The 27,667-nt window shown below is 39.6% G+C and overlaps 1 protein-coding gene across 1 annotated transcript in view; it reads left to right on the top strand.

Annotated features, from left to right (window-relative positions):
* The first annotated feature begins 3,465 nt into the window (after positions 1-3,465).
* The window catches only part of CDK5RAP2 (CDK5 regulatory subunit associated protein 2), a 78,500-nt gene continuing 54,298 nt past the window's right edge, over positions 3,466-27,667 (top strand). Inside the window, exons 1-14 of the mRNA XM_032200525.1 lie at positions 3,466-3,624; positions 3,789-3,850; positions 5,538-5,605; positions 10,043-10,153; positions 10,873-10,949; positions 12,027-12,150; positions 14,570-14,721; positions 16,619-16,781; positions 17,935-17,988; positions 18,422-18,541; positions 19,154-19,246; positions 20,902-21,120; positions 26,467-26,634; positions 27,488-27,658. Of these exons, the coding sequence (XP_032056416.1) occupies positions 3,572-3,624; positions 3,789-3,850; positions 5,538-5,605; positions 10,043-10,153; positions 10,873-10,949; positions 12,027-12,150; positions 14,570-14,721; positions 16,619-16,781; positions 17,935-17,988; positions 18,422-18,541; positions 19,154-19,246; positions 20,902-21,120; positions 26,467-26,634; positions 27,488-27,658 (1,635 nt within the window). The 5' untranslated portion in view covers positions 3,466-3,571. The remainder of the gene's footprint in view (positions 3,625-3,788; positions 3,851-5,537; positions 5,606-10,042; positions 10,154-10,872; positions 10,950-12,026; positions 12,151-14,569; positions 14,722-16,618; positions 16,782-17,934; positions 17,989-18,421; positions 18,542-19,153; positions 19,247-20,901; positions 21,121-26,466; positions 26,635-27,487; positions 27,659-27,667) is intronic.

Raw genomic sequence — 27,667 nt, forward strand, 5'->3', positions numbered from 1 at the left:
GATGATCTTAAATCTTCCAAACCACTGTAGCTAGAAATAACTGCATGGAGCACTAGCCCTGGGGAGCTGTCAGGAGCTGTCATCCCTTGGAATGATAATTCCCTTGGACCAGGCTGAGCAAACTTAGCCCGTTGGAAGCCATTTGTGAAAGTGGAGGGGATGTATTCAGCATCCTCCAGATATCCTGGGCCAGTTAACCGCTGCTGTTCAGCGCCTCTTTCTGAAATGTTACACTCTATGTAAATGTGGCAGAAAGTTCGCACAGTCTCCTTTAAATAAAAGATAAAAGATTGGATCCTAAAAATATGTTTCTCTTTAAAGTGAAGTTTGAAAATGAGCTCCCCCAGGATTCTGCTCTTTGTGTGTCAGAGGGATGGAATAAAATAAGAAAAATATGGGCCTTAAAGTTGTACTTGCTCCCAACTGAAACCCATCAGTCTTACTATACATCCAAATAAGGCGTCTCCTAAGCATATGCTATGCTTACAAATGCATTTCTAAAATGAAAAAAGTGTATGATTTGAATATATGTCAGAATTTATACAGAAGAATGTTATTTAAAATGAATAAAAATAAATGTATATAATTTGTATCTATGCCACTTGGATTTCTGCATTTGTTTTTTGTTCATTAGAGTTCAGCAGGAGTCCTTCCATGGATAGCAGTCAGAGCTGGATTGAAACCTACGGGATTGAATCTGATCTCATCCCAGTAATGACATTCGTTCCGAGAGAATTATTCCTTCATTATACCTCTGTATGTGAGATGAGAACCGTGGCCTAAAAATGTTTTTTAACATCAGATATTCATTAGTACAGCTAACGCTGTGTCAGATAATCCCTCTAAAAAATGAACCCTATGATCTCTTGTGTCTGTTTGTTAACAATTCCAGCTTTCAGCTTTCATTAAAATGTTTGGTAGCCGGGCAGTCAACACGTATTTCCCCATTATTGTGTGTAATATTCACATAGACATATTTTGTCAGAGATCTATGCAGTCATTAAAAATGAAACTGATAGAGCAAAGCTAGAAGTTGGAAGAGGATATTATATCATATATTTCTTCATGACCACAATGGATCTTCCAAAGACAATTGATGTTCTTCAGATGCTCTGAAATCCACAGCCGTGGATTTAGTTTTGAACATGGTTTTGGTAATGTCTGCAAAAGGAGCTATGAAAAACTTGCATTTCTTCCTCACTTTTCAATGTTAAGAAATTTTCTTATTAGATGCAGATATGAATGCTAAAGGCTAGCTTTGCCTGCTGAATGTTATATCTAACTCTGACTCCTATTAGGCAAAGAACTTGGAGGTAAGTGAGTGTTAATTAAGTGAGCACTTAAGAACTATGCATTCATTCGAATGCTTAACCGAGCCAGAGCTATAAAAGCAAGGGCCACACTGGTGAAATTTCACGGAGTTTATTGAAACCTGAATTGCATTAGCAGAACATTTTGATTCTGCGTGACTTAGCTGAGGAGGAATTTTGTTCTGAACTGTAACAGGACTGAATATAACTGAATGCTGAGCTAAGTTCCCGGTGTTGGGACTTGAGAACAGGCCCCAGGCTCAGCTGATGGTGACATCTGTCCTCCTAGCGCCACTGTCAGGCTTCAGCCACAGTGCTCGGAGCAGCTGGCTGTCATAGTGCCCCCTTGGACTTTGTTGTCGACAAGATCCATACCCATACCATTGCACACTCCCTAAGTATTTTTTTCCTAGACTCCCTTTAGCACTTTGTTTCTGAAGCATTAAGGATCTCAGGCTGCTTTGTAAACTAAGAAAGCGCCATTCCAGCATGATTTGTTGATACAAGGATTTTCCATAATCTCTCCAAATGTATTGCTAACTATGATAGGGTTAAATAACATTAAGCAGATTACCAGGAGGCAAGTTGTTAACTGCTTCTAAACAATACATTTACCCTGCACGCCCCTTACAGCACCTTAATGTTGCTGATTTTTAAACATTGGGCGGTGACCCAGGGAAGCTGGATATCTGTATGACTTTGTCCAACAGACAACCATTGCAGGAGGTGGTAACAAGGAGGTAGTAAAAGGAATCTGATTTCCTTTCAAAAGGTATGCTGGGACACGCACCACGGCTCTGCAGGCACAGAGGTGCTGCACCAGCACACAAGCACGGAATGGTTATTACTGTATTTGTGGCTGATGGATGCTGATCTCATTGCATGCATCAAATATGTGATACCTTACAGTAACCAACAGCATACCGGTATTCTCCCAGTGATCAGCCTTCACTCGTTTTATGGAGGTCTGCTTTGTAAGCACGAGGCGCCACACTGCGGATGGGCTGCCTGGATCCCGCTGCCATATGGCAGAGCTGATTTTGCAAACGACTTCAGCTGGGCAGGAGGTGAGGGCGCTGCAAAGGGGAGCCAGTCACCTAAGGTGACAAATGACAAATGTCTCTCGTGCTGTGGGGGCGTTGAAGGGACCGAGCATCTCTTAGGGCCCTCAGAGCCCAAAATGCGAAGCATCAGGCACGTCCAACTGGAAAGGAGACGAGATTAAGAGCTTAGTGTGCTAAGCAGAGCCTGGCACCTCCTTGCTGTCTGGGGCACCGACAGCTGCTCCACCACACACTTGTACACATCAGATTGAGACAGGAGCAGGGCCGGGAAGGCCACCGTGACCACACGCATCCAAGGGGTGAAACCCACAGCGCCATGCCGGCTCCCACAGCCCCAGGGCATTTTCCAGGCTTACAACTTCTCTTTGTACTGAGGAGCCGTGGGCAGGTACACCAAGAAAATGAAGGTAACGGGGCACCGCGACAATTTGCAATTAACAAATCTGTAAAATGGCCATGGCCCATGGCCACGTGTCTGCCTGTTTCATGGCCAGTGTAATAAATGAGTCCCAAATAGAATCGCAATCAAAGTTTTACAATTTATTAAACGAATAGAGGCAAGCAAACAGCGCTGGGTGCGCCAGGAGCCTCCGCTCCACCAAGACGCACACATGTTACATCAGGCGGCTGATTTTTATGCTTCTAGGCTAATACATATTAATTGCTACTTCTAGAAAAGGCAGGGTTATTATAATTGTTCCCGCGATCCAAAGGGTTCGGAGGGAGCTGCGTGAGGCACAGCCCCGTGAGGGGAGCCCGGGCTGCCCTCAGCAAAGATGGCGGCGGCTGCAGCCTCCATTCCCCTAGGAACGCTCCGCTGTGCCCTGAGTAAAGATGGCAGCCGAGCAGCTCTCGGCCTTGCTTTAAAAAAGATGGCGGCTCGCTGTCCCGGCTGCTTCCCTCACTCAAGATGGCGCTTGGCCTCTGCGGCCCGGCTGGCAGCCTCCACAGCCCCCGCCCCGCTCTGCCCTCACCCAACATGGCGCCCTGCCCGCCCACCTCCAGCCGGCGCCCTCACCAAACATGGCGGCTCCCCTTTAGTTTCTACCGTGCCCTCCCTTGGCTCTCCTCCGCGGCGCCTTCAGCGGCTTCACCCCCTGCCGACGCAAAGATGGCGGAAGCGGTTGCGGCCGTTTGAATTCCAGCGAAGCCGCCAAAGCGGCGCACAAAGGAGCCGCGGCTGCGGCCGGCGGCGCCATGGACTCGCTGCCGGGGACAGACCCGACGCTGCCGGTGGCGTTTGAGGACAGGTAGGCGGCTGGGACCCCCGGCGGGCTCCGGGCTGAGGCGCCGGGCCTGCTGCCCCCCCCCCCCCCCCCATTGCCCCCCACTCTCCCCCTTCTCCTCCCTATGGCGGGGGTCTGGGGGTCCCCCTTTTCTCGCCTCCCCTCAGCGATGTCCTCTCCCCTCGCAGCGCCTCCCAGCTGCCCGATATCTCCCGCGGGGACCCGCAGCTCGGCCCGGCCGGCAGCCGAGGTAAGGACGGGGGAAAAGCCCGGGGGGCGGCTTGGGACCGAGGAGGGGTCCCGGGGCACGGCGGGCACCGAGCCCCTGAGGCAGCCCCGGGGGGTTGGGGGGGGGGTCCCCGCGGTGCCTCCCGCAGCCCCCGGTGTCGCCGTCGGGGGTTTAAGGAGAAAATCGGTGCCTGAGGAGCGGCTTTGGGTGCTGTCTGCCGGGTGTCCTGCATCTTAACGAGAGCCCCGGGGTCAGCACCGCGCAGCTCGAGTCTGCGCCGCCCCTAATAAACCCCTTCCTGAGGGTAAAAAGGCAGAAAAGGGGTTTAAGTTGTGTGGCTTCTTGTTGGGGGGTCTCTTTAGTGTAAAAAGCCGCTGGCTGCTGCTGCCCAGCGAACTGTCTGTGGCCAGGTTACGGCCGTGAGCCTTGTGGGATGCTCGGCATCCCGTATTGAGAAGGCTTGGGCTGCCTCGCAAAGCTTTAATATTCCCATTTCATATCCTCAGGGAAACTGCCTGCTGTCTGTCATTAAGTTTTCCAGTTTTACTTCAACTCTGTTTCATTAATTTGCTGTCCGAATGCCTGGGATAGATTCAACCCTTATGTTTTATCTCTTGTGTTAAAGAGCCCTTCCTATCCAGGTGGCTTCTGCTGAACAGAAGCTGTAATTCAATATATTTTTCTATTTGATGAGTATGTAATTATGTTCATTGTCCTTCAGGCTGGCAGACAATAGCTTGAAGCGCTTACTTTGAAGTAAAATGGCTGAATGGTATTATTTTGAAACCTACTCTTTGTCAAGTTAGCCGTTCTTTGTTCTCTTCTGTAAATTTGAAGCATATGGTTTTGATTTCTCTGTATTCGTGCATGCATCCAGTGATGTAACTTGGCTGACTTCATCGTATAGAACAAGTAGTTAATAGAAACTGAGACAAACTTACCAGGAAGACCCACTCGCTAACAAAAGCAAGCAAATATCAGGGGCATAGTAGTGACGCAAGACAACATGACTGTGTTCTGCATGTGCTCTGGGAATGCTGTTTTGTGATATTAGTTGCAATGTCAAGATTTAAAAACAATTTCCTGATATTCTTTGGGATTTTCTAAAGACAGATCTACATGGTTGCATAAGAATTTTGGAGGTGCTTTAATGAAATATTTTAATTCTTATGAGAGTCAGTCTGGGGCATCAACTTCTTGATATTTGAGGTGCTGTAAGTGCTATGTGTTGTATATAATCTCGTTCACAGGGGCCTTAAATGGAAACAGTTATATAGCACTGTTAAATGCAGTTGTTGCAGAACACGTGTGCAGCAGAAGTTCAAGTACATATGCATTCAGAAGGCTTTACGTTTTAGAAATGGAGATGCTGCACACATCTCCTGTCCATTGTTTCCCTGAGTCTAAGGTGGAGGTCTCTTCTGTGACCTGCAAGATACTGTGAGATTTGAATTGTTTTCTGGTAGCTTAACAGGACTTCATTTCTAATATCAGTCCCTTGCAGTTGCTCCCAGGACTTGTCTTTAAAAGTCCCTTTTGGATGCTTAACTTCAGTGTAGTTCATGATTTAACTGGGGGATGTTGGGACTTCCTTCAGAAAGAAGCGTAGATATTAACAATGTGGTAATACTAACACTTTGCCGTTTCCAAATTGAAACCTAGCTTAGATTCCTCTGCCTGAGCTTATTCTGTTTTCTCAAACGTCTAGGGTTACCGGATGTGGCAGAAGATACGATCTCACCAACTAGAGCTCGGACCATGAAGGACTATGAAAACGTAAGCAGACTTTTAATATAAGGCTCAGTGCCGGAGTTACGGATCGAGTTCTTTGTTCATGTCGTTCAAGGCAGATCTGTTACAGGTCTGATCATAACTACCTGTGCTTTGAAATTTCCTCTCTCTGCTTTTAAAAACAGGGGCAAAATTTTGTCATTGAGACTAGCCAGCTGCTGCTCTTAGGTTGTGAAACAAAAGCTGGCAACATCTGCTCAAAACTACGCGTAATCACCGGAAACATAAGAATGTGGTTTGCGAACCTGCGGTTGATTTCTTGTATTTCAAGAAAGCATCGACCTTGTCTTTGTTTATACCAGTATAGGACTTAGTATTTTAATTCACTGACAGCTGTGCAATACCTTTTACTTTTTGTGCTTATGTATAAGTGTGTTTGAAATGCTTTTGTTGTGAAGATCTGGTGTCACGGTGACAATTCTGTAGGCAGAACTGACTTTGGTGCTTACTGGAATACAAAGCATGATGTTAGATATTTTTTTAAAGTATTAACTGCATTGGTTGTTTCCACTGAATAAGCCATTTGAGTAATAAGTGAATTGTTTACAACTGCTGAATGATGGCTGGTTATAGCAGTGTTGCAGGACAATGCTTCTGTTAAAAGAAAAAAAATTGTTTAACTCAAGTTCTTATGATTGGTTTATGATTTGCGGCTTGCTATCTTCAGGAAGTGTTTGAGTGCAGTTTTCAATGTGGTTCTATAACTTCTGTTACCTTATATAGCATTGCTAAGTTTTAAATGAGCTTTTCTTCTAAACTCTTTCTATTTTTGTTGCCTTCTTCTATCCCTTTGAAAGAAGAGCAATGTTCTTTGTTTAGAACTTAAAGCTTGTTTTGGGAAGCCTCAGTGAGGGATGTTTCTTACTGTCTCTATTTCACTTTCCCTTTTATTTTCATTTGTTGTTTGGGGTAGAAATGCTGCTTTGGCATAGGTATGTGCTTAAAATCTTTTGTGAAAGACCTCAGTTTAGAATGCATTCTGCAAGCTGTTTACTCTCTGCAATGTCCATTTTCACAGGGAGAAAAAGTTGTAGAAGTGAGGAAAACCTGTTGTTGGTTCTGTGTGATGGAGTTCTGTTTTCCTTTAGGAACTGGCAGAAAACCTTTGATCTCTGGTCCATGTTCTATGTTGTTGAGGTATGCTAGAGATGAGCTATTTCAGTCTGAGCTTCTATGCTGATGTGGAAAAGAAGGGGTCTCTCCACAGATCTGACTTCCTGGTACATACGGACCCCAGCTGTAGAACTCAGAGGCTTTGTGGTTGCCAACAGTACAATGAAGCTCAAAAATCCATTAAAGTAATAGCAGAAGAATCCATTAAAGGCAATTAAACACAACCGGAATTTCTGGAACTTCTGTTTTTGAGGTTGCTGGTAGCTGGAAGGCTAAGCTTGAGAAAGGCATTGCTTACTTCTGTGGTCCTCTTAATTTTTACCAAGCATCTAGAAGCTGTTAGATGTGCTTTTGGACTGACATTATAATCCTGTTCTTATCCTGCTTTAAAAGAAATCTTAATTGGCGCTTTAAAGGTGCACACACACATGAAGTTACTGGTATCCGGTGCTATGTTATCTGCACAGGAAACAGAAAAGAAATAATGAAAAGATTGGGCTCCTTGCCTTGCAACTCAGAGAGTCTGGGATGGATGTCATGGCCCTTGAATGGGTTAAGGATGGATCCATGTAGGAGAGGTTCCTTTTACATTTAGACCTGGATAACATACTGAGGTAGATTATCCTAAAGGTGTAGGTTTATTGGTATTTGTAACGTGTTCTGCTTTCTTGCAATATGGAAAAGGAGGAAACACTTGAAATTGGAAATATGATTATATGGGCAAAATGAAAGATATTAATTGAGGACCTTGTTATTAGGTGTTCATGAGTAGAAAGGATGATTGGTATCACGTTAGGGAACTTAGCAGTATGTGGTTGCTTTTTTTTGTCTTGTCCAAGCCACTTCGAGTTTGCTGTCTTGCAAAATGGTTTCTGTTGGCTGTGTGCTGTGAAACCACAGCTTCTGCTGACAGATGCTGCTCTGCATACAAGTGGTTCTGTGTAGATTTGGAAAGGATCTAAACTGAGCTAGGGAAGTGGTATTTGCTGCCATGGTGTCTGTGGCGTGTAATTTTCTGTGTAGACTGTATTGCGTTGTCCTATGTTTTCACGAAGTCTCTCCTGCTTCTCTTTTATTCTTTAAACACAGAAATCAAAATGCATAAAAGAATTAAGCCCGGGTCCTTAAATGCAGAAGTTGAGAGCATTGCCATTAAAATTCCTTTGGTGTGTAAAATATGAGCAAGCTGTCTTTTATTAAGCTATAACTTTTTAATTGTAGTCTGCCTGAATTAACTTTGCTCTAAGAAACTGAATGTCAGAGATAACATTTATTTATTGCTCTTACTGGCTTATGTTTGCATCGTGTTCTGCTTGCCTTTTGGAAACTGTGCACTTAAGCTCTTTGGTTTATTTCTGTTGCCTCTGAAATAGATGGAATTAAAATTAAGGAAGGCCAAGTTCTGAAATTATTTTTCTTTTAAACTCAGAACCCTATTGAATGTGTGAAGACTAGCAGAAGTTCAAGTGATACAGTTTCAAAGCCTTTGGGCTTTTCTGAATGAACAGACACAGACCAACTGTTAGGACTGATCCCCTGAGGGCTGAAAAAAAAAAAAGGGTGTGAGGTCTGCTCTCACTTGTTGCACACAATGCTGAGCCTGTTGGGGCAAAGCTCAGACACACACAACTCTTGCTGCACTTAATAAATCGTTAAATTCCTTTGTTCAAAATAAAGATTTTGATTTTGAGCAGCACTGAGAGCATCGTGCTCTGTGACTTGAAGCAAAGCACAAAGTTCTGTTGTCGCAGTGCTTACATCCATCTGAAGGCTCCAGAACAGTTGCTGCAGTTACTCGAGGAGCCTCGTGATCCTCATGAGGTGTGCCGTGCTGGAAGCGGTTACAGCTTGTGCACTTCGAGTTCATGCTCGCTGCTGTCTGTGGTCATCCAGTTGGAACTGCAATGAGTTAAATATGAGCACTGCGTTCAGCTCTGGGCCCCCAGCACACAAAGGATGTGGGAGTATTAGAGTGAGCCCAGAGGAGGGCATGGAGGTGATCAGAGGCTGGAGCACCTCTCCTGAGCTGAGAGAGCTGGGGTTGTTCAGCCTGGAGAAGAGAGGGCTCTGGAGAAACCTTACAGCAGCCTTCTGGTGCCTAAAGGGGGTTGCAGGACAGCTGGGGGGACTCCTCAGGGGTGCGGTGGTAGGATGGGAGGGCAATGGCTTTAAACTAAAAGGTCCCTTCCAACCCAAATCATTCTAGGCTATCTTTGAACGCTGCTGTTGCTTTTGAAGACAGCCTTCTTCAGGATGTGCGCATGGGCCCCAATAGTTTGTGTGCTCCTCTGTATGTTAGTTGTTTGGGTGATATTTACTTGTGTGAATAATGAAGAGGCATCTTGCTGGGCAGAGATTATTAAGCTGAGGAATTGTTTGTGAGCGTGAGTTCAGAGTGCAGCTACAGAAAATAATCTTTCTAGGCTTTCACGAGCCAAGTATTTTAAAAATTGTATTGCTAGTAATTTTTACAAGTGGTACTCCACTCTTCTGGAAAAGCTTACATAAATATTTTATTAGTAGCTCTGTAGCATATTAGATTTCCTTTTGCTGAGAGCATCTGACGGGGGCACAAGTCTTATTTGACTTAATGTTTTATGCTTGGTCTCTTAAAAACTTTCAGAGGGAGACTCTTTTTAATGAAACCATCAGCTATGTTACTGCTTCTGCTGGTTCAAAAATCCTAAGTCCTGGAGGACTTATGTATGAAGCAGTTTTTTTTCCAAAGAATTGTGCTATGAAATATGCGATTGGATAAAGATTTTATCGGTGGTTGATTTGGCTCTCCTGCCTTGTGTGCCTGTGGCTTTTCCTCCCATGAATAACACTGCCATCCTAAGCTTTAGCTGAGGAAATACTCCTGTTTCAACGTATCTTCTATAAAATAGAACTTGAAGAAAAAATAATTATTTTTTTTTTTATTTTAAGACGATTAAAAAAAATCTCTTGGTTTCTTTTTGTGTGAAGATGGAGATGTTTTATTACTTAGAGAAGGAATATTCTAAAAAGCACTGTGCAGCAGCATGCTGACATGGTATTACGTGTGTGTTTTAAACAATGCTGGTTTATAGTTGTTGTTTCAGTGCTAGTCTCAGACTGTTGCAGGGCTAAAAATAAGCATATGTATGCACACATGCACATCTAACTGTCCAGTCGGTCAAATTCTGATCTGTGGCATTGTCTAGCACATCAGAGAGTAAAAAAACAAAACAAAACAAAAAAACAACAAACAAATGGTAGTAGCTTTCACTGTTTGCTTTCCTTGGTTTGAAATGCATGATATAATTTGCCAATTTTCCTATTTCACAGCAAATCACTGATCTGAAAAAAGAGAACTTCAACCTGAAACTTCGTATCTACTTCCTGGAAATGCGAATGCAGCAGAAGTTTGATGGTCCCACTGAAGAAATATACAAAATTGTATGTGTTTGAAGTATAGAATTACATGTCTTTTTGAAGAGATTGTTTAATGGGAAAGTTACCTGCTTTATGTGAGCTTCTAGAAAAAAGTCCTTTTTTTTTTTTTTTTTTTTTTTTTTTTTTTTTTTAAGTTTGAAGAAGAATTTGAGTCTAGTGTTACATCTGGCATCATTATTTCAGGTTTACAAGTGCAAAGCACTTTACTTCCAGTCTACAAGGGAAAAGAAGTAATTTTGGTAATGCAATAGCATTAGGTTTCTTTCCTGTAATAGGATGGAGACTGAAGTCTCTCTTGATGGTTGTCATAGTAGTTAAATGCATAGGTGTTTATCTAGGTCGTGGTTTCAACTGAATACTGCTAGTTGGTCTTCTGTCCTGCTCTTCTACACCAGTGTCCTTCTTGTAAATACTCATGTATTGAAAAGTATGTCGGCTTGTGAGCCAGGTAGTTATTTATACAATGTTTTCCTGGGCTGAAATTAAATAATTTTAAGATTATTAAAAACCTCAAAAATTGGAAAAGAAAATCACAAGGGAAATATAGCTCACAGATAAGGGGAGAAAAACAAAACAAAGCAGGCTTGTAAGTCTTAGAAACTCCCAGGTTGGTCTGCACCACTCCCCATTATAACAAAGATACCTATACAGTGCCACTAATTTTTGTGTATGGTGACCTCTGAACTGTCTGCAGATACTTTACTTTCATTCTTATGTTCTAGAACATTGAGCTGAAAGTTGAGATAGAAAGTCTGAAGCGAGATCTGCAGGAGAGAGAAAAACTGCTCATCAAGGCCTCGTAAGTACCAGTGTATTTCCTAGTGCCTGTTAATTAAGACTTCCAAGATCTGGTTCCTATTTGCATGCTTTTTGCTGATACTTTAAGAATAAGATGATCCCAAAGGAGCGCTTTAGGGGAATTTATGTGGAAATTGCTTCACACATTATTGGAGCTATACATGTGAATTCTTATACATACAATGATGTTGCTGTAGTTATCCCTAAAGATATAGATTAAATACAGTTGAACAAAGCATCTTATTATTCAGATAAATAAATGCAACTCCCTAGTTGAGAATGGGTTAGCATTCCTATTGTAGAAGTTAAGCTAAGGCTGACGATTGCCAGTAAAACTATTTCCTTCTAGATACCTGGTTCAAAACTAATCCAAGTGGGCAGTGAAATACAGCTGTTGACTGCCTTGGTTTCAATGGAATTTTTTTTTGTGCTCTACCTCACATGGCATTGAATTGTTCCTAACTAGCCTTTTTCAGTGGTTCAGAGAAGCCTAGTTTCAGGTTGATCCAGAGGACAGGTTTAATTTGTGCTTGGTCTCTCCAGTAGTTGTCAAAGGGTTTTGCTGGGCTTTAAATGGAACCTTGCAAAAATTCATAATAGGAAGCAAGATTTAGAGGGAAGTCATAAACAAGTGGTCATTCTTCCTTTAATAAGGAAACACTAGCTGTTCTTCTCTAACAAGGGATTAACAATTACTAAAAATGCAATTGGAGAGGTCTCAGCAGCTAAGTATCTTCAGTTTATTCCAGTGCTGCTTTTTGTAGCAAACACAGCTCCATTGAAGGCTTGATACTGTATTTGGAAGCTTTAAATATGGAGGAAATAGTAACACTTTCATTGCATGCTTATTCATTGTGACAAGGCTTGTGTGGAACTCTCATTGCTTTACATCAAGCAGAGACTATACCACCAGAATTGCTATATAGCATGTAGACGTTTGTATTTAATCTTAAAGTGACAAGCAGGTACAGATAAAGTGGAAGGAACTTGCTTCTGCATAATCCATCAGCTGCTTGCACTTTAAATGTTTTCTACTGTGATAGGCAGTGGGATTTCAATCTATATTATGGTCTTTCAGTAAGGCAGTTGAAAGCCTGGCCCAGGGTGGTGATGCTGAAATACAACATGTGAAAGAGGAGGCACAAAAGAAGTTACAAGAAATGGAGGAAATCCTGACTGGCAGAATAAACCTTCTGGAAGAGGTGAGTGCCTGAAACTGAATGCATAGTTAAAAATCTGTACTTTCTTTGTACTGTTGTCTGAAGTTTGACAGTGTGATCTGCCTGTATTTTCAAAGTTGTTTCAGCTTTCCTGGAAAAGCAGCCAGTACTAATCTAGGGGAACGGGGAGGAAAAAATATGAAGGGGGAGAGCAACGAAAGGGAAGGTGGTGTTAGCTGCTCTTGAAACACTAAATAGGAGAAAAGCAGTTCTTCAGGAAATTCCTACCTGTTGGTGCTGTTCAGATATGTTCAACACACCTTTAAATCTTGAATTCCAGTGGGGCAGCTTCATTTTCAGAACTGCACTCTTCTTTAGAAGAAGATGGGCTGCATTTTGAACGCATCTTCTGATAAGGTGTCAGCTTCATAAATAGCTGCAACTACTCTTTAAGGGCTCCTGTCATTGTCATATCATCTTTCATATGGGAACTTAGTTTACCACTATAAATTCGAGATTCTGTTGCTTTTCTTTATCTCCACTCATGTGTTCATTATAGACTGAGAGATGCTACCTACTTATGGCAGTTCCTGTGTAAATGGGCTAGTGAAAACTTCCTCGCCTTGTTCCTGCTTGTCTTGTGATCCTTTGTTGGTGATCAGCCGAAAGTTACTGGCTTTTGCTGTCACCAGATCACCGTTTTGCATAACCTTTTCTTGTGGCAGAGGATATTTTTTTTTTTTAACAATGCATTTTGGAATTCCTTGCTGTCTGTGGTTGCTTATTCCTGTATTTATTGCTGAGCTATCTTAACAGGGGAATTGTTTTCACATTTTCCTGTTTTTTGTAGTGTACAGGCACCATAAAAGGGAAAAAAAAGTCCTGTATAGATAACGTGCTTCCTGAAAACAAGGGGAGCACTGTGTTTTTTTGTTTGTAAAAGAACAAATTTGGTATTGAATGGCCTGTACTGGAAATATTTCTGTAAGTTATATAGATACAAAATCCCTTACCAAGTGCATACAGTGAATGATGCAAAACAATTGTGGGTATGTACCCATGCTTGTGAGGAACAGAAGTTTGGTCCTCTTTTGTAAGTAAATAGAAATAGCAGAAAGATGGGGTTTATATTCCAATTTTTGCATTCCAGTCCCTAAAGAATGAATTGGTCCTGGAAGCTACTGGTAGCATGTCATGATGGCATTTTCTATCAGGGTGACTTCACAGTGTATATAAAACAAGCAGCTCCTTCAGAGCTGATGCAGGGAGAATCTCCATGGCCTGTTCTTTAGTGGAATTGGGGTTTCTCAAAGCATTCTTTGTCCTATTGGATAGGTAGAAAAGACCCCAGATTACGTATTCAGTAGCAAAACCAGCCTGTCAGACTGGTGTTTCCCACATCTGACAGGTAGAGTGGCAAATACTCTTATCTCATGATGCTGTAGTACTTTCTGCAGTCTGAAGGTACTGTTGACCTCTGATGTTAATTTTATTTTGTTGGTAAATGTAAGCACTGCAGAGCAGGATTAGTCACTTGCTTATGTAGTGCTGTATGATTACACAGATCCAGGTAACACTAACAAAGATGAATTTCCTTTGGAGTTTTTAATTGAAAGATGAATACTGGCAGAACAGCTCTTCAGGAGAGGGAGGGAGCAGTGAATTCTAGCAGTGAAGGGCTTGTTCTTCATCCCCTTTCGCCAAGAGAAATGCTTTTTAGTATAGGCTTGAGGGGGAATTACTCATTAGACTATATGGAGGCTTTTAGATTATAGAAAGCAAAATTCAGTGAGCACAGCAGGGAAGCTTGCAACAGAAAAATGAAGATCTGAAACACATTTTATGAAGTTTATGTCAGCTTGGCTTTGTTTTTTTTGTTTGTTCCCCATCTCAATGGGTCACTAGAGGAAGTTGGGTGGAATATCTAGGTGTTACCTCTGTTTCCGTTGCTGTTCAAGAGAAGAAAATCTGGCTCATACGTACCAGTTCTTGTAAGATATTATAAATTATCTTTAAAAGTTCCAATTAGCTACAGTGAGCCTATGAATATTAATTTCATATCTGAAAGGAAAAAAACCCACAACTTTCTTAACCTCTTAAATTTAAGTCTAACTATTAGTTCTGATAGCAGGAGGGAAGTGGGATAAAGCCAAATTATATTAAAGCAAATTCTAAGAGCTAAATCTGAAGTCATAATGCAGAGGTACTTTTGTTCCCTGTTCTGCTGTTGGCTAGGAAATTTGATTTACTACTTCCCTTTATGCACCGCAGAAAATGGATTATTATTGGAAATGCAATCATGAAAAGTTCAGAAATGTTTGCAAAGTACTTGAAATAATTAGTAAAAATTGTTAATTTAAACATTCCAACATGTTTGGTAGAAGAAACTTCAATATATGAAAAATGTTGTGAGCATTTTTTTCTTGTAGACAACAGGATTGTTTTTTTGTTTTAATTACAGAATCTTAAAGCTGCCCAAGAAGAGGCAGAAAAAGCCATTATGATGACAGAGAAGGAGAAAGCTCTAAGAATGGCTGCTGAGCAGAAACTTTCTTCAATTCCAAATGTCCATGCAAAGGATCTTCATATGATTGCAGAAGCTGACAAAGACAGGTCAGAATTCTTGCTGGTGGTATTTCTAACCAGCGGAAATTTTTTACTGTTGAAATGTGAAGAGTCAACATGGATAAAGATTTTAATGATTTGTTTCTGCCCTCAGATGTATGATTGAGTGTTACGGGATATCTAATCAGCTAGTAAATGAACACAGTGACCAGTTCACATGCTTCATGATATCAAAATCATCTTTAAAAGCTGTCTGAAAGTGTAAAAGAATTGGCATGCATGTGACATGCTCATGCTTTAAAGCTTCTTTGCAACTTTGCTGACTTACCTTCTGCTTCTTGCCTGAGCCATTGCTGAATAGAGATTGACGCTTCCTGCTTTCATGGCGTTTACATGCTCTTCAGTCCCAGTGGTGTGTTTGTTGAGGTTGGGAAATCAAATGGGAAAAGAGAAATCATGTATGAGCTTCTTGGTTTTGATTGTGCTTTGCAAAACGCTGGTTTTGCGTTGTTTGGCAGGTAGCTGAAAGGGTGCTTGAGTTGTTCAATAACCTTAGTTGGGGAGAATGTGTACAGTTAGATCTCAATGCTTTGGAGAATTGACTTTTTTTCTAATATTCAAATACATGTAGGGTGAAATACACATCTGGTTAACCTTCTAGTAAACATTGGTTAACTTGGGTGCGCGAGTCTGGGGTGGAGAAGAGAAGATTGTTATGACTCATAATACTTCAGAGTATCCTCTTCTATCCTTGTGTGACTGAACCCTGCAGTTAACTGCGCTGAGTCACTGCGTAATGGGACTATCCTGGTAATGGAAAGTTATGTTGGCCTGAGGCTTTCATTTCATCGGTTTTATATTACAGTAGGACCAAAGCAAGGTTTGCTGTATTTTCCAGACAGCTTTTGTAAAAGCATACAGATTGAAAACTGCACATCTGAACTCTATAGTATCATAAAATTATGAAGTTGTTCTAATAGGTTCTGCTACTGCACCCTGAGTGACACCACAGTAATTATAACCTGGCTGCCAGGCCATCTCCCTCCCTTCCCCTTTATCTTTCCTGTCTTCCTCTTTCAATCTGTTAGACCTCTGCGTGAACGCGGTTGCTCCCCTGAGTGACTTGAGTTGGGAAGGAGTGCATTATGAAAGCAGTCCCTTTCAGATGTACCTTAGTTGTCAGCTCTGGAGCTTGTGAGAAAACAGCGCTTGAAGTGTGGAAAGAAATTTTCAGTCCTGAATCACTAAAGTGAAGACTGTGGAGTAAGGAACATTTTTTTCGGTGATTCAGTGTTGGCAGGATCTTCTATAATGACATGCCAATAGATCAGTGTAAGTATTCGCAGGACCAGATAAACAGTGCTGATGGAGGAAGATATTTGACTCCTTGAAGTGAACCACACGTTAATGTGCAGCTCTTTAAACTTGTCTGGCAGTAGCATATCCGTAATGCCTGTTGTATTAAAAGATGCTTTTGCCATCTAGATTACAAAATACTACGAGAATCACAGCTGTGAAACTAGAAGCAGCTTTAGCCACAAATACACTTGAAAGTAGGTACTTGAGGGATGCTTCATGATAGCATGTAAGGATACAGAGCTCTGTGCACTAGGAAGTGGAATGTATTGGTAAGCTTTTTGTGTATCATAAAGGACAATGGAACTAAAATACTGAAGCTTAAGTGTTTACATTTAAAATGGTACTGGAGGAAAATAAAATAGAGTGCTTTGCAGATAGCTCAATCCTGTTTGTTGCTTGCTTTAAAGTGATTTAATCCTTTTCTGGCTTCTCTGGAGGATGAAGAGGTTCTGAAAGTGCTCCCTTAAATTTTACAAGTGTTGTCTGGAGTCTTCACCTAGGAAAGCTGTCTGTGAGATTTACTGCATTGACTGGAGAGTTGATGGTAGATGATGCAAGATTAATATTAAAAATTTTATAATTTTAGACTTATAGAGCAACTGAATCTGTCTTTGAAAAGTAAAGAAGCTATAATTCAACACCTCGAAGAGGAAAAGTCTCAGAGTGGATCTTGTGATGGGAACTTATCAGCAGAAAAAATCAGAGAACTTACCATTGCTTTGAGGCATGAAAAAGATAGTGAGATAGAGGTGAGGAAACTGATGGAACAGTTATACCTTGTAAATCTCATGTGGTCTAGGATTTTAAAGGTCTAAAAGGTCTTGTGCATGATGGTGTATGAGTAACAAGTCATTAAAAAAAATCCTTCTCCACAGTTATTCCACCCTGCTCTTCTCCATCCCCTAAACATTCACTGTTTATATTGTGGTTTGGCAGTCAATATTCATCCTTATTATCCATGCTTACTGTTCTTTCAATGAGAGATCATTTCTTGCAGACTTTATACCTGTGTTTTATTACAAATACTGTGCAATTGCTTTATAGAAATAAGTGTATACATGTATGGGGTGGGTGTATGTAAAAGCTATCTGTCGATACATGACATAGTACATATAGCTGTATTATAACTTAAAATTATAGAAGTTAAGAATGTGACTAGAGAATTTGTTTTTAGAGTTTTTCCACTGTTTTTTGAGTCTTGAGAATGATCCATTCTCAAGTACCAAAACACCTTTTTGTTGTTTCTGTCAAGAACAGACAAAAGGACAAATAGTTCAGTCATGAACTGATTGTCCTTGTCTGATTAGTTGAATTAAAAGTTTGAGGTTTGGGTCTTACTACATCTAAATCAACTTGTCAGGAAAACCTACCCTAGTTTCACAAAAATACTTTTGTCAAGGTGAAAAAAGGGTCATCTTTAATCATTTCAGAGGTGGACAGACTATATCATCCTTTTGGGGTACTGTACTGAAGAGAGAAATTAGAATACATCTGCACAACTCCATTTCTATATATGATTACTCCTTAGAAAAAAACCACAACCAAACCAAACAAAAAAACTTCCCCAAAGAAAAGTCCTAACAAACATATCCCGTAATAAAAGCGTCCTGCTGATATAAGTCTTATATAAATAATGCATAAAAATGTGTTTTTGTTAACTTGTACAGCTGAGTTATCCTGTCCCATTGAAGGGTGCTTCATACTGTGCCCCAGCAGACTTTCAGGAAGCACCTCATACAATATATTCATGCCAAAATGTTGAATGTTGTACAATTCTGAGGTGTATATGAAGTTTGTTCCTTAAAGCTTTGAAGCTTGTTTTATTTCGTTTTAATGCTTAATGGGTTGCATTTGTGTTTAGCGTCAATTTACTTGACCATAGCAACTGTTTTGTTCTTATAGGCTATTAGAATGGAGCTTAAAAATGAGAGAAATTCCTTTGAAAAAAAGATCCAGGTAAGTCCTAGTCTTGTTTCTGTATTTTTGACCACTTAAAATGCATGTTGGGATTTCTTCTGTTATGTCTTCATAGATACAGAGAGGCCTTGACTTGAAAAGAAGCAAAGCAGGTACTTTGGTAACTTTATTTTTTAAAGGGAGGTTCCAGGAAGGATCCCCTGTTTTTTGAAGCAATTTTCAGTAAGTTAATAGGCATGTTCATCAAATACTGAAGCTGTATGGTTGGTACTTGTGGCCAGCACATGAGATTTAGCTTCTTTTACTGTATTCCAGGCATATCTTTAAGACGATGACTTGCATTTGGGACTATATTTAATACAAGTAATTTGAGTAATAAGATATAAGAACTCCGAGAGAATGTACTTCTTAATGTGCAGTTACAATATGTCTTAGTAGAAAGTTAATCCAACTTTGACATAATCTAATTTAGTCTCTTCAAGAAGAGCTGCAAGAGAGAGAAAACGAGCTTGCTGTTGAAAAGAAGAATGGTTTGAAAAGGGATAAAACCATTCAAGGGCTAACTGTTGCCTTAAAAGCAAAGGAAAAAGAGGTATGACGTCTGCGATCTTGCTGGTTTTGTAGAACTATCACTGGCACGGGGTGTGCATGTTGTGTGTGTCACAGGGATTGTTTGATCTCACTTGTAACTGTTTAGGAAGCTTCTAGTAGGTCCTAAATTGCTGCTGTCACGTCTGTAAGTACTTCTGTTTGTTACCTAGAGTTTTGTGTCTTTGACTGGAGGGAGTGGGGAAAATACTTAACTGATTCTTTGTCCCTTAAGAATTTAGAGGAAAAATGTTTTCAGTTGCACACTGCTTTTTATCAGCTCTGAGCACCACTTAAAAGGTATGAGAAGTATTTTTTTTGTTGTTGAGTAAGTGGAGCTGTCAAAGAAAGGTAAAATAGTGGGTCAATGTCAGATGAAATTTGGATTTTATGGAAGAGTGGGAAATGTTTAACTTGAGTGATAGGTAGTGTAGTGAGTGTTGTATAAGCCAAGTTGCTTTATGTGAGATTTATTATGATATATTTGATGTTTTTGTTCTTAAAAGTATTTGTTTTGTGTAGTTGGATGGATGGGTAATGAGATGGTGGGATAGCTATTACTGAATCACCATCCCTTGGAAATAACTTTCTAGTGTTCATTTTACTTTACTTAAAGAATGAGGAACTTGGTTCTGAAATTGAAGATCTAAATGCTTCACTGACTAAGGCAAGAGAGGCAACTCACAAAGCACACATGCAAAAATTCAAGGTAAGAAGCAAGCAGTTAATGTTTTTTTCTTCCCTGCAGCTCCCTTTTCCATAATACCATATAGCGGGTACAGCTTTGTACATTTGAAGGTAAAGGAACGGAAAGTAATTTAAAGTACTTTTTTGAATGCTTAACTTTCTTATGAAACAAATTTCCCCAAAACATTTCTGCTTAAATGATCGAGTCTTAAAATGTCCGATTTCTTATCTTGTTTTTTCTTCTGTAACAACTGAGAAGGGAGGGAGAAAAGTGTAAAAGCAAATGAGGGGAAAAAATGAAGACACTTGTGGAATTGAGATAATACTGAGTTCTTTATTGACTTAAGAGTGTTTTGGTGGTTCTTCAAAAGTATGCTAACAGCACACTCTTCCACATAAGCAGAATTGAACCTAGGTACGAGAGACTTGTATTTCTTCACATAACAAATACAAAACCACTATCTATAAAATAGTGGAGTGTTGTGAAAATGTGATTTAGTAATGCTTTTGTGTGTGCAGAGGAGAGAACTTTATCATAATCTATGCATTATAAAGGTCTTAATATGTCAGATGAGAGAAAGAAGTTTGATTTTAAAATAGACTGCAGAATATTTACCAACTCACTTCAAAATGAAGTCTATTAAAAGGTGGACTTGGAACTTTCAGTAATCATTACTGATTAATGGCAATAATGACTTTCATTATGATGATTGTTCATCCACTTGGTCTCTTACCTCAGCAGGAATGGAAGAGGTTCCATATGCGTGCTTCCAGGCTACACTCTGCTGCAGTTTTGTGACTGTATAGTTTTTTTGATTTGGAATAGTGTTTAGTATCCAGAGCACCTCCATTTCTTCAAAAGCTACATAATTTGACTTAAGCCCAAATTTGTGAACTCTACGGAAAAAAGTACATCCCGTGTCATCTTAAAGTCATTTTGGCCTGTCTGTGAACCTGTAGCTTATGTTTGCTACTTAACACCACAGAAGCCCAGTGTTTTTGAATTACCCTTTTATTTTTGAGCTTGATTATTTTTGAGAAGTTCTAGGTTTAAAAAGTATGCAAGTAATTCTTCCTGTCTACAGGATCCATATTGCTCTTTCACAAACTATGCAAGCCTTTCTCCTCATGACTCTGCTAGTTAGCTACAAACTCGAGTTGAAGGTAGCTTTCAGTGAGTAGATTGTGCTGCATAGACTTCTACCCCTGTCACCTGTGTTGTGAACTTCAAGGAGACCAGTTATAACAATATTTGATAGGGAAGAACAGAAATCACGCTTGCTATTTCATATACTAAATATGCTTATGACTTGGTAACTACTTGACCTAGTCTGGATTCACATTGACCCCAAAGTAGTCATCTTCATCTAATGAGAGCTTTGGGAATCGGTAACAATATGGTCTCATTTGCCTTATGGCCTCCTTTGCAGATGAACCTTTATCTAACTCTCAGTTATCTCTAAGACTGTCTTATGTTGGGTTGTCACTTCTGACATCAGATACTCAAGAAAATTTTCAATGTAATGTTTGCCTTGTTCAGGTAACTGTAATTTCACTTTGTTACCTTAAGTTTGGTGTGCTAGAAGGATCATGTGTGTGGTGGAAGCAACAGAAGTAGAGACTCCTAGGTTCTACAGATTACCCTTATAGGCTTTGAATGCTGCTTTTATGTTTCAGGGTGCTGAGGATTATCAAGCTCTCTTGATAGAAAAAGAGACCCTCTTAGCAGAGCTGCGTTCAGAAAACCTTACAAAGGATGCTGAGAACCGTAAACTACAGAGGAGGATTAAAAGGACCGATCAAGAGCTAAATGATTTGAATGTAGAAAGAGAGAAAATGGAGAAAGAGCTGGATGAAGCACAACTACAGAAGAGCAGAAGTGACAAAACTATTAATGTTATTATCACTTTTCCTTTATTTCATAAAGTTTTAAAATATTGTTTTTATATGTTACTAGCATGTCCTTTTCTAGCAAATTTATATTTTTAACTTGAAAGCTTTCTTGAAAAGCAAATGCATTTGTCTGAAGTCAGCGTTCAAAAGAATGTGGCCAAGCAGATTGAGGAAAATTCTGGCGCTTAGTCTGCAGAGAAAAATATCTTTTTATAACAAATTTCATTTTGGTAGCCTTAGCCAAGTCCTAGATAAAATAATCAACTTTTGTAAGTGGTAAATGTTAACTATTGGTTTCTAATTCTTGATGGTAGTCAGAACTTGCACGACAATGTCTTATTTCTGCTGTATTTGCTTTGTTATGTCGGTATATTGTCTTAGAAGAGTTAAAGTAGTGCACTTTAAGTTCTAAGACAGTGCAGGAGTAAGTCACTTGTTGTGATCTTAAGCCAAACTTCAGCTTGCTTTTTGCTAACATAGCTTGGTCACTGTAAAGGCTGTATACTAATATCAGTTTTTGCTTGTAAAATCCCCAAAGCACAGGATTAGTCAATCACAGTTTGCTGTAAAAAAAAAAGAAAAAAAAAAAAGTGCTATTTATGTTTGTTAATTTTCCTTCATATTCTTTTTATTTTTTTTTAACCTTAGTGTAAATGTCTGCTTGAGCTCTTCTGCTTCTAACATGCACAGCTCGTTCAACAAAGTGAAGGATCAGGTTTCTTGTTCTCATCCTTTCTTCAAAGGATGCACTTGCTGCTGAGTGCTTGACATAATGTACTTCTCACCTGTATGTCATGTCATGTGGATTTTTCTGAAGTCTTACAGTTGCTTTTCTTAGGGCAGCATCTGCATAATGAGTGGACTCCTGCCCAGGTTGCACAGGCTGGTACACTTCACTTAAGGACTAGCCTCTTGCTGTATTTAGTAACATAAAAGATGAAATGAGGTTGCATTTCTTCACTTAATATTTTGCTCTATTTATTAAATAAGCACCTCACGAAATAAAGCATGTAGACGTGGAAATTGCTGCACTGCAATATTACATAAAACCAGTAGAGGGATCTCTTTACCTACAAACAAATAAGGTCCCTTCCTCCCCTACCTTCCCCCTGCAGTTATTTAACTTACCGTTTTCGTTGATTGTCAACTGCGGTTAGGCTGCCGTCACACAGTCTCTATCTTTGCTGTGCTTTGAAATTTCTTCTGGGTGTTGAGGTTAAGGGGAGAAAGAACAGATAGCTCCTGTCAGTAAAACAGCCACAAAGAACATATTTTATTGATTTAAAGTATTTTATCTTTAACTGTCTTCTCCATTCAGAGCCTTTTTTCATCTTTCAGGGGAGCTAGAATATAAATCTTTATAGGAAAGGCAGGAAAAATAGGACTGAGTAGGGATTTGCCAGGGGATTCGAAGTTGCTTGTATTACAGAAGCCTATTTGACTCCATTATGTCCAAGTTTTTCATGTAAATGACTAGTTCCTTGGGGGAAAGCATTCCTGCCAAAAGATGAGCAGTCTTTTAAAAATTATATCCCTAACCTGTTTCCTATTCCTTGCAGAACGGCTGTTTCAATTTCAGAGTTGCTAGTACATTTAGATATAGCAGACCTGCCTGTGAAATGTTGCCCATTAAGTAGTAGATATGTGGGAGTAAAAAAATATGCTGTGATATTTTGCTCTTTGACAAATAGAAAACCACTTCAGTCATCTGATGCAAAATTCTTATGAGACAGCCCTAAAAATCCTATTCTATTTATTCTCTGAGAAACCTACATATCAGTGTTTCTGCTCTGTTAGGATGAAGCTAGCACAGGTGTGTCTAAACTGTAGAAATTGCCATTGACATCTGTAATAAACTGCTGTCTTAACTCTTCCCTCACTCCCAGGGAAGGTTTTAGACTTTTCCTATTGTGTTGTTGGGGTAATCTCAATTTTTTTGCATATATCTGTCTGGGCAAACGAGCACATGCAGAACCTTAGAGAGCCAGAAGAGGTACTTCTGCCTTGTTGAAAGCCAGTTTGTCTGGAGGTGATTAGTCATTACTGTCCTTGGATGGAAGAAGGTTAAACTAAGTTAATTAAAATTGCTAAATGTGACCTGATCATCCACATCAGACCAAACTACTGCTCAGTAGCAGGAGGCTTTTGCAGCAACACATGTTCTTGAGTGCTCTCCATGCCTAAGGGGGGGTAAGTGCCCTGCCTTTTTACTGAGTCAACTTCAAAAGCAAAAACTTTCAGGTCAGTGCTTTCCAGAAGCTGCTGTTAGGCAGTAGTTCAGTGTCATTTTAAGCTCTCTGAAATAACCTTTGGGCATATGTTCTCACAACTGATGAGCAATAACCATCAACACACCCTTAATGCTGCATCCCTTGGCCACATTGCTGTGTCTGTAACAGCTCAGTATTTCTTCGTCAAAGAGTTTGTTCAAGCTCAGATCATTTAAACATGAAACCGTTCTTTCTCCAGATCTAAATGCAGACAATTAGAGCATGTTTACTTGTTTTTCATAGTTGATCACTTGATTAGGGGAAATGCAGAGTAACTCATTAGGTAGACTTTATTACCTAGTCTTCCTACTTGCCGTTCAGCCTTAGAGGGAGGTTTTGGAGCCTCATGACTTAATTATTCACCAACCTGTTTCCCATCTGACAAGGAGGGGGAGGCATCTGCTCCAGTCTTTGACATTACACTGCTTCGTGTTCATTTTTCTTAGCTCAACTCTCATTAATCATAGAAAAGTCTCTTGGGGAAAAAGGTTGGCAGAAGGAATAGCGAGGTTTATGCTCTGAGAACCATAGGTACTCTATTATCCTTGCAGCTCAATGTATAGAAACCAATAGATTTTCTCCCAGACAATTTGAGTGGTCAATGAGTTCAAGCAACCTGCTATGGTGATGGATAGTTTTGTGCATTACAGAATTCTGCGTTATGCAAAGAAACTAACTCTCAGTCTCAACTCTGACTTGTTTGGGAAGGATTTAAGGGAACTTTGTGGGCAGAATTAGTGGAGATGAACTCAAACTACAAGTCTCTCGCAGGCTTTTCTTTTTTCTGTTTTCTGCAATAACACGTGTTGTCAGTCCAGCTCTTTCCCTAATTCTTGCCATAATGTTTGTGCTGTTTTAAAGGCAGAAGCTTGGTCTCTGTACCTGACAAGTGTTGCACACTGAAAAGTCTGAGACTAGGTCATCAACGGTGTAGTACTGTTATTGCAACAGCATGCTTACTATCTGGGCATGCCTGCGTCTTCTCTTAAATCTGTTTAGGGTTTTCATAAAGAGAAATCATGGAGTATTGGTCATTGAAGTTACAGTACAGATCATGAGTGTTTCTTCGAAGTTGGGTTACACAACAGCACAGCGGTACAACAGCACAAAAAATGATGCAAAAATAAAAAAGAGTGACCTTTGCAGTGCATCATGAAACTCATAATGCTGCAGTTAGTCCTTTACTTTCACTTCAAGTGTTGTATGTGATGTGACCCACTTGAAGAGTTGCATAGCTTGAAGCCAAAAGGCTCAGTGGTTATGAGATGTTACACAACTTCCAAAATAACTGCTCTGTGCTGCAGTCTATGGTTTTAGTTAGTAGTTAATAGAAATAGAAGCATATTTGAGACTTTGAACATATACACAAAATTTGGACTTGGTTTTGCAGTTCTTCATTTTTCTTTGGCAAACAAGCAGTCCTTTTGGTCATGAAAAAAATACCTTCATTGATTTGCAGAACCGAGGGTATAAGCATACAATAACATTTGATGAGTTTTTGGGGGGAGCTATTAGCGATGTCTTAGCTGATTCCTGGTAATGAAGCTAAGATTAAGCAAGTAAACCAAAAGGCATCGCAAATGACAATTTGTGTTTAATGTGCAAAATAAACAGAAATAAAACACTGCAGTAGTAAAGCGATGTTAAAGATTTGATGTGAACCTGCATGAAGCAAGGTAATTAAGTCAAGAAAAGGACATAAAACAGTTTGTAAAGAGAATGCAATTAAAGTGTCACTAGTACTATTTCCCTGTACTTAGAATAAGAAACAACTATTGAATTTTAAATCCCAGCGGAGGCAAATGGAAAGTTTATAGGTGACTACCATATGTGCAAACTATTTAAAGGGCTTATGGTACCTCACAAATGGGCCCTTTTGTGAAATAAAAGGAGCACATTTATTTGAAGATGTAGGCTGTGCTACCCAATTCGTTGGGTCTGAGGAGTTTAGATAATACAAAGGCTTCTGTAAGTTTTAGTTGTTTAATTTTAAGCAACAGTGCCTTTGTAAAAGGCTTCTACTTCCCCTTTTCCACAGTCTTTGCAGTAAATGTCCTAGGTCATCTTGCAAAATAAAAACTTAGAAAATGAAGCTTTGTGTATATACAAGCTATGTATTTTTCAGTTTGAAACTTCTAACAGATCAGCAAAAAAGTTGCATTGACACAAAGGGTGGTAGTGGGAGAAAAGCTGAAATGGTAGAACATTATCGGAGCCTTATTTAGCTTTTCCAGTGCTCTGTGTGCCTGCACTTTTCCACTCTATAACTGGAAACTGGCTATTAATAACGTGCTAATAATTTCATCCATATTTTCATTGATTCAGTGGTTTTCCCAGTTAGTAGTAAAATGTAAAGAATAAGAACTATTTGATGTTATTGAAGGGAACCAAAGGTTTTACCTGGTGGGTAGATTTTCAGATGGCAATTTTTTGATTGAAATAGGACAGTGTCAGTAGGAACATAGATGAGAAAACTGTAATTATGGTCACCGTCAAGTGTGTGACTTGTGAATTAGGAGATATTGCTTTTTACATCACAGTAGGCTGTGTTGATCCCAACAGATACCAGGGTCCTTTGGATTTGCTACTGAATCAGGTTATTGAAAGAGATTTCTCTCTTTTCAAAGTAAAATGGACAATAAGTGGGTGTTTACTGATAGTTGTGTTGTTTCCTTGTCTTAGTTACCTAATCTTGAAGCTGCAGGAAAGGAAGAAGAGCAAATGACAAACCATTTTTTTCCTGTTTCTAGTAATGGATGAAACTGACTCAGAAGTTAGTGTTTGTTTTGACAGTGGCAGCATGATATTTCTCAGCGTTGGAGTCCAGTCATTCTTCATGAAAAGCATGTGAACAATAACAGTTTAGATTTTTAGAAAGCAATACTGACACCTTATCTACAAGTTTTCTTTTATTATAATCACTGATACTAAGAGAAAGATACTGGCTTAAATACATTCTCCAGACTATTTGGTGATATGCATAATCTAAAGTAATGGAAAGTTAAGCTATTAATGTGGCTTGTCAATCTTAAACATTTTTAAAGTTGATTTGCTAATTATTCAGTTTCATTTTTTGTAGGACCTTAGAAATCAACTAGAGAAATTACACGGTGAAATGACTGAGAAAGAAAAAGCAGTTGAACGTTACAATATTCTTTTGAGTGAAAGCAATCAGAAGTTGCAGAGCCAAGAACTAGTTATCAAGCGGCTAACAGACAGTGTCAATCAAAAGGATCTATTGCTTCAGGTAGGTAGACTTGAGTTGAAATTAAAAAAAATGAAAAATTATAATTTGATTTTGCATGTGGAATGATTACAAAATCCCATTTGTATTTGGAATTACTGCTGATTTTGATGGTAATCCTTCTCTTATAATACTGTATTTGCAGAACAGACCTAATTTTAGAGATCTGTGGTGTTAAAAAGATTTTTTGTTAAGGTTTTATTAAGCACTTGTACAAAGGGGAGAAAAAAGCTTTACTAATACTTATGTAGATTTTTCACTGATGTGTTAGGGTACTTTAAAAGCTCTGAAGTGCCTATGATTTACAGTTTGTTGTGCAGAAACTAGAAGTTGAGGAATAGACATAGACAGTGAAATATTTTCTCCTTTTTTTTTTTTTTTTTTTTTTTTTTTTTTTTTAATGAAAATGAGCACTTTCAAAACAAGGCATGTGAGAAGGGAGCTGTCTGAATCTTGAAAGAACCTCTGCTTCAAACATTTTGCAGCTGGAGGAATAATCCTGAAAAGTACTGGTGGTATTCAACCAGCAAAGCAAAGACAAATAGTTGACGTTATTCTGTACATGGAGACCAAAGTATATTCCTTGACTTAATGCATAAACACTGCTAAGTTTTCAGATGTAATCAGATTTTTATTTTATTTTATTTTATTTTTATTATTTAAATGATTGGATAGCTGCCCAAAGCTTTTGTTTGTTTGTTTGTTTGTTTGTTTTTCTGTTTTGGTATGCTGAGCTCCTCTTTTGTAAGATTTGTATAGAACGTTTGTATGTTTCCCGAATTTTGTTTGTGTACTATTTTGCAGTATAACAGCAGGGTAAATTTTGCAAAACCTTATTATTGTTTTCTTTTGTTAGAACTTTGATGAAACAATTAAAGAAAAGGATGGAGAATTGCAGGAGCTGCTGAATAAGAACAAGAGCCTTCTAAGAGCCAATGAAGAACTTGAACTGAAAAATGAGGGTTTAGTAAAGGAAAAATGTGCTGTACAGTCACAGTCAATCATCAGGATAGTCAGAGAGGTAGAGGTGAGTTTC

Source organism: Aythya fuligula, chromosome 19 (assembly GCF_009819795.1).
Source record: "Aythya fuligula isolate bAytFul2 chromosome 19, bAytFul2.pri, whole genome shotgun sequence".
Classification (NCBI taxonomy): domain Eukaryota; kingdom Metazoa; phylum Chordata; class Aves; order Anseriformes; family Anatidae; genus Aythya; species Aythya fuligula.